Source organism: Propithecus coquereli, unplaced genomic scaffold, assembly GCF_000956105.1.
Source record: "Propithecus coquereli isolate 6110/MARCELLA unplaced genomic scaffold, Pcoq_1.0 Scaffold178, whole genome shotgun sequence".
Taxonomy (NCBI): Eukaryota; Metazoa; Chordata; class Mammalia; order Primates; family Indriidae; genus Propithecus; species Propithecus coquereli.
Window position 1 is genome coordinate 1,948,756 of NW_012142523.1, and position 9,754 is coordinate 1,958,509.

General features: G+C 40.4%; 1 protein-coding gene across 1 annotated transcript in view; it reads right to left on the minus strand.

Annotated features, from left to right (window-relative positions):
* Positions 1-9,754, minus strand: part of RNF19B (ring finger protein 19B) — a 41,661-nt gene that overhangs the window by 2,509 nt on the left and 29,398 nt on the right. Inside the window, exons 2-8 of the mRNA XM_012642366.1 lie at positions 9,271-9,476; positions 7,949-8,093; positions 6,286-6,448; positions 5,710-5,824; positions 4,140-4,280; positions 3,009-3,216; positions 388-519 (exon numbers count right to left, since the gene is read on the minus strand). Coding sequence (XP_012497820.1) covers positions 388-519; positions 3,009-3,216; positions 4,140-4,280; positions 5,710-5,824; positions 6,286-6,448; positions 7,949-8,093; positions 9,271-9,476 — 1,110 coding nt within the window. The remainder of the gene's footprint in view (positions 1-387; positions 520-3,008; positions 3,217-4,139; positions 4,281-5,709; positions 5,825-6,285; positions 6,449-7,948; positions 8,094-9,270; positions 9,477-9,754) is intronic.

The following is a 9,754-nucleotide window of genomic DNA, read 5'->3' on the forward strand; positions in this document are numbered from 1 at the left end:
CACAGACATCAATGAACACCAATCTAGCCCTTTAAAGTTCTCTTTAATTATACATATAAATGAGTTCAGGAAGGTTGTAGGATACAAAATCAATATACAAAAAAAAAAAGAAAGAAAAAGAAAGAAAGAAAGAAAAAAAAAATGAAAATAAAAAACCTCTGAAAGAAAAGGAAGAAGAAAGAAAGGAAATCTCTAAAAATCAAGTGCTAACAAGAAGAATCAAGAGATGCTAAACACTCCAGTACCAAGAACTTGCTCAGTGAATTCACCGGGTATATACCCGACTAGATGGTACACAGAGCCCTGACATGAGGCATTGAGCTTCTGAAGACCTAGTGCTCGACCAAAAAAATGCAACCTCTCCTGGGCATCTGACTGTTCACATACCTGTCCTGTGGGTTGTAGGAACTGATTATGGAACCGGCCATAGCACGAGTGCTTGCGTTGTCACTAATTGCACCAAGACTGGCTGTGTCTTTGGGGAAAATTTCCTTTTGGACATCGGCTTGGACTTCTAACCTGTGTAAAGAGGGGACGTTCAAGTTAATATGAGACCTGGGTATTCCAAGACAGTCTGCTTCCTGGCACACACCTCTTCCATTATTCTTCTGTAAATTGTGGTGATCTGTCTGATCTTCTCTACTTGACAAACAGCTCAGTTAGAGGCCCACACATTTTCTCTCTTAAATACCTACTGAAATCGTCCCCTCCTTTCTATACCCACTGCTACTGCTTAATTTCATGCCCTCAGTGTCTCCTGCCCGGATGATTACAACTGGGTTCCCTCTCCAGTAGCCTCTGAGTCCAAGTCAAACAACCTCCAGACCAGTGCCGGTGTAGACAAAGACCTATTTGCTCTAACAATTCTCTCATTCCTGGCTCCCTACTGCCAACAGGCATTTGAGGTTTTCCTGATCTGCCAGGGAGCTCTCTGTCCGGTTCCATTATTCACTATGGATCTGAAATCATAGTCACTCTGAATTTTTTCTTTCTTTAGATACCTATTACACATTTTATACTCCATGACTTTGCACATGCTATTCTCTCTCTCTGGAAGTTTTTCTCTACCAGATAAATTTATATTCAGTCCTTAAAAACAAAGTCCAAACATTTTCCCTCATTCTCCGAGCAAACCACTCACTTCAAACTAAGTACTCCCACAGCACCTACCAATTTATCAACTTACGCATCTTTCTCCCATTCCCTTCTGTGAACACCACAGAAGGAGAGACCACAACTCATTCACACTTTACCCTCCCTACCTTGCACATAATAGGAACTCAAACATTTAGCAATCAAATTACCTCCAGGCTATGAGATTGAAGGACATGTAGGAGTCAACCTCCTCCTTCCTCTTAGAGCAGCAAACTTTCCCAATGTGTCTCAGAGCTAGGAACCCATAACTAATTCCTTTCTTGGCTCCAACACCATTTTGTGGCACACTTAAGTATTTCCTCATAATGGGTTTCACAGTCAAACCCATCTGACTCATTCACTTCCTATAAAAGAAAGGCTTTCACAGAACTGGAACAGCTGGACTGGCTAAGCTGCAGTTTCAGCAAGTCAGTCTCCAATTACGTCTGTCTGCTTATTTACAGGGGTGTTGGTTTTAAGAAAGCACAGCAGTGAAAACTCCAGCATGTGGGGGCGGGATCCCCTAACAAGAGACAAGCAAGGCATGAGACAGAGCCAGGTCAGTAGCAGCCTGCAGCTGCACATTCGAGCAGCCTCCATCCTGCTGCCCTGTGCTTTTCCTCTGCTGCTCCAACCTCAGAAGCCCTTCAAACATGTGCCAAGGCCCAGGAAAATGAGGGAGTGCAATGGAAAGTACACGGAGACAGAGGACTGGGTTCTAGTTTCAGCTCTGCCACAGAATCACTCTGAGTTGGAAGAGCCCTTCACAAAGGCTACCTACTCAGGTAGTTCCCAGATGCTGGCTGGTACAATGGCCATGCTAGAATCACCTGGGGAGCTTTATCGAAACACAGACCACCCTCTAGGCCCTACTCCACAAGATTCTAAGTTATAAATTCTTGAATAGGGCCCCGAAATATATTTTTAAGAGGCTCCTAGGTGACGGACAGGCATTCAGATGTGGGATCTAGTCTACCTGTCATCTTTTGCTTGCATTCTTCTAATAACCAAATGGTCATCTGGTCCACTTTAAACACTTTCAGGCATAGGCTGCTCAGTATCTGCTAAGGTAGTGCTTTCCTTCTTCGGGCTTTTAAATAGCTTTTCCCTATATTCTCTATACTGAACCAAAATTAGTTTCCATCTAGCTTCTGCCAAGTCATCTTAATTTACCTCTTGGCATGAATCACAGAAGTCTAATCCTTTTCCTAGTTAACGGCCCTTCAGATATTTGAAGGCAACCATCTCCCCTCCCTTCCTATCCTGCTTTGCTCCACCTTTACCCCTCCCCAGGCCTCTCTTCTCCTCAGCCACTTCTCATGTAACATCTGTCATGCTCCTTCGAATGTATTCTGTTTTGTCTAACTACTGAAATGACCAAACAAGTCACAATCTTTTTAGTCATAAAGCTTCATATATTCTCTACACAAGTTCATAGAATTGATTTTCCTTATCTATCGAAAGAGAATAGAAAGGTAATAAGGATCACAGTACCAATAAGCCAAGGTACAGCATAAATGCTGAAAGCCAATGATAAGCCTAATGGAGAGCACAGCCTTAGGCATTCTATCAGAATGCCCGCTGTCCCTTCCTGAAACAGGCAGCCTAACGTAGTTGAGGGAGGATCTGAAGTCAGGATTATTCTTTATATAGAAGCATCTATGGTGTAGTGGAAAGAACACTGAAGTGCATAAGTCACTTAACCTTTCTAAACCTATTTCCCGTTTGTAAAAGTTAAAAAAAAAAAAAAGATAACATTGACAATTACATCAAAATAAGATGATATATAGGACATGCCTGGCACAGAGAAATGGCTCAATATGTTACTTCTTATAATTCCAACCATTTCTGTTAGAAATGATCTATTTGTTTACCTGCTGTATTTTCCCTTGCCACTGGAGAGAATGCCGCCACTCAGCGTGCCCCCTGACAGAGCTGCAAAGCTGGCTGTTTCGCTGTAGGGGCCTTGCATGACGCTGAGCCCATCGGTAGGGCTTCCGCTAGTGCTCAATACACTAGTCAGGCCTTCGATGCTGCTTTCCCCAATGCTGGGATTCTTGAGGGCTCGCCAGGCATCTGCCACTGGGGATAGATCCAAACATCTCAATTCAAGATAGCACAGCAGCAAAACAATCTGGTAGGCATATTACTGCAATGACTCTTCAGAGTGGAGGATTTTCATGCAGAAAAGTAGTAAAGTATTTACTTAATGAACAGCTGCTTTGTGCAGCTACCACATATCAGGTGTTTCAGCATATGTTTGATAATCATTCTAATAATTAGGCATTAATAGCCTCAATTTTAGTTGAGAAAACCAGAATTTAAAACTAAATGACTTGTCCAAGGTCATGGTTAGTCACACAAAATAACAAGTCTGATTCCAAATCCATTATTCACTTTCTACTACATTGTAGTTGCCATTTAATCAAGCAGGAAAATTTCAAAATATGTTTAGATCATGTGCTGATTCTAGTAGAAGCTTCTACTAGGAAGCTTGAAAAACCTTTGGGGACCTTTGTGCCCCAGGTTAGTTACTATGGTAAAGTAGAAACGACATGAAAGTAGAAGTCAGAAGACTTGCTCTAGTCCCAGCCCTTGTGAAAGCTCTTAATAGATACTGAGACAAAAGCTCAAAGAAGTTCCCATTTAAGTGGGGATAATAATGATAGCAAGAGCTGTTGTAAAAAGCAAGTGAGATAATAACTGTGTAAAGTCCTCTGAAAATTATACAGTACTGTGCAGATATAAGACTTTATTATAATCACTACTACCAGCATATTTGGAGTTACTTGGAATCCTACTAGTTTGTACCTGCCACACATAGGCAAGTACCAGAGGAATTAACCTAATAACTCTGGAACAAAGAAATGAAAAGCTAAAAATACCCCCTACAAAGCTCATTATCTAAAGTAATCCAATGACAGTCTCCCTGTAAAATATGCTAAATTTTACTGATTTTTATCTTGTGTACTATAAATTCAAATAGAAATAAAATTCCCTCCCACCTGTGATTGGACCATCATCTTCATCAAACTCAATTTTCACTCCTTTTCCGTTGGCTGTGCTAACTCCACAGCCACCTCCACGACAGAGAGAAATGGGCACAACCCCATAGACATATGCCAGCATAATGGGGACACCAATACCTGGGGGAAGAGAAGGAAACACGTCAGCAGGCCATCAGGTTCCAACTGCCCTGAATACTTTTTCCCAGCCTTGGCATGGACAAACCACTTTACAAAGGGTCAAAGAAAGACAGAAGATGGCTACTCGGAAGAGGATGCCTGGTGTAATAGCCAATTTATTGGCTATATGACCTTGGATTTATCTTCCCAGAGTTGTCAATGATCAAATGAGAATGCATGTACAGTGCCTAGCACAGTAAATATGTTTTCATTTCCTCCCCTTCTATTCACTAGTAAAGTGCTAATCTAAGAACCAATCAAGAATCAAACATTAAATAAGTGACTACTGACTGGGTTTAGGATCCTTGAGGATGTTAATTCCAAAATTTTGCTGCTGTGTGAGGTAGAATGATAGCTGTTGAGAGCACGAGATCTGGCCGGGAGAGCAAGGTGGCTCACACCTGCTTGAGCTCAGGAATTCGAGACCAGCCTGAGCAAGAGCAAGACCCTGTCTCTACTAAACACAGAAAAATTAGCTGGACATCATGGTACATGCCTGTAGTCCCAGCTACTTGGGAGTCTGAGGCAGGATGATTGCTCGAGCCCAAGAGTTTGAGATTGCAGTGGGAGCTACGATGACACTACTGCACTCTACCTGAGGTGACAGAGCAAGACTCTGTCTCAAAAAAAAAAAAAAAAAAGCACAGGATCTAAAGGCAGGCTGCCTTGATTCATATCCCAGCTAAGTGATCTTGGGAAAACTACTGTACTTTTCTGTTATAATTATGCTGCTTTTTGTGAGGATTGTGAAGATTAAATAAATTAATACATGAAAAACACTCAGAACCACTCCTGGCACACGGAGAACTTCGTTAAATGTTAGTTATATTATTATTATTCTAAAGCAAACACTCATGCTTCCCAAAATACTGTGAGGCTATTCCAGAGAGGTTGCCTAGTTTAACAGAATGATGAGAAAGACCTGAATTAGAATCTTGGCTCCAATTTAATAACTGTATGACCTCGGACCTATCTTCCCAGGGTTGTCAATGATCAAATGAGAATGTATGTACAGTGTATACATTTAACAAATGAAAAGAAAAGTACCATGGCAAGTGGAGGAGGAGGAAGATGAAAGGTGAACTAGGGATTAAAGTACTTTTCTTTAATTCAATCTTTACTATGTGCCAGATGGCGTTCTAAGGCACTAACTTAGGAACAAAAGATCCCCAACTCTGATAATTGGTGTGGCTACAAAACTAAAAAAAAAAAAAAATCATAATAATGGTGTCTAATAGACTTAACTACCAAGAAGGGTTTGGCATAAAATGTAGTCGTCTCTGGAAACACCTGGTCAGCTGGCTAAATTGCTACAGTCAGAAAGCTGAGAGAGAGAGAGAGAGAGAGAGAGAGAGAGAGAGAGAGAGAGTCATTATTGTAATTAGCTTACCAACACTAACTGCAGCAATAACTGGGGATGCAATAACCGACAAAGTCACTCCTCCTGTGATAGCCAAATTCCTCTTGTGTTTGGAGGTTTTCCTTCCCTCATACCTGCTGTGAATCTAAGAATAAAAAAAAAAAAAATCCAGGTCAGCAGGTTAGGACGTCAGTCTTTTGCCAGAGGAAAAAAAGGGACAAATGAATCTTCACTTATAAGTTTTCTATATTAAAACATATCCTCCACCCCAAAGAGGAATCATTCTCAAATTTTAACCTAGCTCAGACCTGAAAGATGCAAACTAATGCAGACAAAGTTACTCCAAGAAGAGAGAAAATATAACTCAGGGAAATGAAGTAAGCATTTTACCTTTAAGTCACTGAGACAAGTCAGGCCCAGGACGTTAATATGAACTTTCAGATCTCATGGGGGTTCATGAAAATCCATTTAAGAAATTGAGGTTATTTTTATCTAAGAACCAGTTGGTTTTCTGGCAGCTTTGAAATATAAGCTCCTTTTCATTTCCCTCAAATCGTTACCAACAAACCTAAAGCGGGAACATACACACAATCCAGCATGTCTTACCTTCCTTCCGACATAAACAGGAATGCCGATGACCATGGCAGGAATGGCAATGCCAGCAATGAGAGAAATCCCCACCGGAGCACCAATCAATGTGCCCAGCTGCCAAAGAATTTTCTTCTTGCGGCTCCATGGCTTCTTGCCCCAGAATGTACAGCCAGAGGGGCTGCAGAGGAAACATGCTAAAGTTAATGTCAATATTACAAACGCAGCTACTGTCATCAGAGGGATTGATAAGAGCAACAGCCTTCTTTTCAATAGGAGTGACTAACAGTTACAAGAGGTTACATGAAATGAATATATTACACAAGACAGAGCAAAGGACAAGGCCAGACTATTAGAGCTCTGGGTTAACTTTTTTTCTTTTTCTTTTGTAAAGGCAAGCCTCCAGACTTGAAACTCTTTTTCCATTCTTCTCTGCTGAACTCGGTCTTCCCTAATCCACCAACGCAGATCTAGATGCCTTGACTGACAATATTTGGGATCCTGGATAGCCTGTGCACTTGATATCTTGGACGATATCTCATCCAGACAACATTGTGTCTTGCAGCTAATGAACACTCTGATTTGTGTAGTTTTCTTGGCATATGTTCTACCACACCTAATAGATACTGCAAACCATACTCCTGGGAGGGGATATAAAAAGAACTTGTTGCACCTTTTACGTTGATCTGGTACTTTATTTACTTATTTATTTTTTCCCTTAGAAGATGGGCTGTCACTATGTTGCTCAGCCTGGTCTTGAACTCCTGGTCTCAAGGGATCCTCCAGCCTCAGCCTCCAAAGGAGGCTAGATGGGATAAGCAGTTTTGAAAGTAGGGATCATGTCTTATTCACTCCTGTGTCCCCAATGACTGGTACATAGTAAGTACTCGAATGTTCACTAAATTGGAAATGAAGGGGTTTCATTTACACAATGAATGCTAAGTTTGCCTGTAAATATGAACTATTCCAGAACAATATTTTAAAATTATATCAATGAATTCTTTGGAAACTCACTACACGTAAGAAACTGTAAAATAATCATAACTCTAGTGTCAAGATACTTATAGTTTATTAAAATTAGACATGTACTTAAAGTACTACTTATAGTTTAGTAAGATTAGATATGTATTATCATCATGGTGATGATACTTATAATGAAAGAGATAAAAGAATGTCAATAAAGAAGAATGAGGCAGACAAAGTTGTATGGATGAAATGGCATTTAGCTGGCTCTTAAAGGATGGATAAGAACTGAACAAGTTGAGATAAAAGGGAGATACTGGAAGGTGATCAGAAAGCATTCCAGGCAAAGGAAAGAACATGAACAAGTATAGAGGCAAGAGAGCAAACAGAGACACAGGGAACAACAAAGCCCAGATTATCTGAAATATAGCATGTATAAAAGCAGAATGGAAAAAGCTAGAAAAGTAGATTAGGGCCAGACAGTGGAAAGCTTTAAAAGCCATGCTAGGAGTGGATAAGATATAACCTTGAAGGTGATGGAAACAGTCCCTGGAGGTTGTGGAGCTAGAGAAAACCCATGATCAAAGGGGCACATCAGAGGAACGTTTTACCGCTTCCTTATTCTGTAATGAGAGGACAGCTGCATCTCTTTGATGTCCTTTTCCCCAGATCAGTGAGAGCAAAACTACAAAGGCAATGGACATGTTTCCCATCTTACCTGAGGTAATGCAAATCTGAGATCTCTTTCATACAAAGCCAGCAGAATTCACAGCCACATACTGCACACGTCATGTGATTACAGCTTCCATCATTCATCTTGATAATGTAAGCACTGCATCGTGGGCACGGCTTGATGTCATCTGCTAAGGGAGGAAGAAAAAATGGGTAGAAAAATACCCCAGTTAAACCTAGTTTGACTTAATTATTCCTAAGAATACATACAAGAAATGAAGTGGCAGTCAAGAACTCTTGACTGAGCATTCCAAATTGTGCAACCCACTTTACTGAAAGGTTGGCTATGTCTAGACCTCAGAAATTTTCATAAAACAGATCCTATCTTATATTGAGCTGTCTATTCCAATAACTGGCATCTTACATAGCACTTGAGCCACACTCTGAACAAGGAGACTTCCCTAGAGAAAAAGATGTTTCCAAGAAAAATGGAATTTCTACCAGTCAATAGGCTGGCAGATTTCAAAGCAGAATCCTACAGGAAGAACAGTCTACAGTGTAGAATTAGCTTTAAGTTTTGAAAAACCCATTAGTTCAGGAAACTAACTTTTCAAGTTCGACAAGTATCATTGTGATTTGTCCTTAATACAACCCACAATCCCTTCCCATAGCACTTTCAAATTCAAAACCTAAAAAAATTGAGTATGCTATGTAGCATACACCTGGTAATTTTCACAGCAAGTTAAGAACTATCCTATCAAAATGACAATGTAGATTATGTTGTGCCAGGAAAAAGTGAATGGTAGAATCTTTCTGACTAGCCTCTCCCAAATGACATCAGTGAAATCAAGTACAAGGCAAATAGGTTTACTCTGACTTGTCAAGGTTGGAACTGAATGTGTGACATTCCTCCTTTTAAGGTTAATCATTAATCCATACTACTGTTACTTCCTTTTCTTAAATCTGTACCCCATTTCCGAGAAAGTGGTGATGCATTTACAGCTTGAAGGCAAACAGTATAGGTTTAACACTAATTAAATGTCTTTCTGCTCACAATGAAAGTTTTGGGTGAAAAAGCCCCTAGCAAAAGGACCTAATTTTCCTCAAATCTGAGACATATTACTAAAAAGGTAGAAACTAGACAATTCAGTTTCGCTGTATTCCAATTTTATGTGGGTTGGATAACCTATAATGGTCAGAGAGAGAAGCTATTTATCAAATATAATATTGAAAGTATTACTAAATGATATTTTCTACTCTCTGATCCCTGGGTATACTTGGGTTATACACTAAGATAATCTCTTCCAGCTTTGAGCTCACATAATGAAATACCAAATAAAGAGGCAATGAGATAATGCCAACTTATACCTGGTCCAGATTCTTGCCCATAACTGAGACCTGACGTGTGTTTGGTCCGAACTCGCAAAGTCTGTGCCCTCTGTTGACGGGCCATATCGCATGTCTGATTTGGATGCCATATCTGCTTGCAGTGGTAGCAGAACTCAGTCTGGCAGCCTTCTCTCTCACAAGTTAGCTTTGGGCAGCTGGCGCAGCCATAGGCAATAACAGCATAACTGGGTAAGGAAACAGGAAGAGATACCAGTAAAGTTAAGAATGATCTAACCAAGACAGACATTATTCATCAGGGGTAACACTGGCACCACCCCACCACCATATATGATGCAGAGAAAAGACCACACATACACATACATACACACACACACACACACACACACACACACAAAGTACAACTGACCAGCTGTAAAACATATCCCACGTGAGAAAGTAAATTTCTTCTTGGGATTCCAAACACAAGTCACATTTATTTCCTTAAAAAATGGGGGGAAATAGG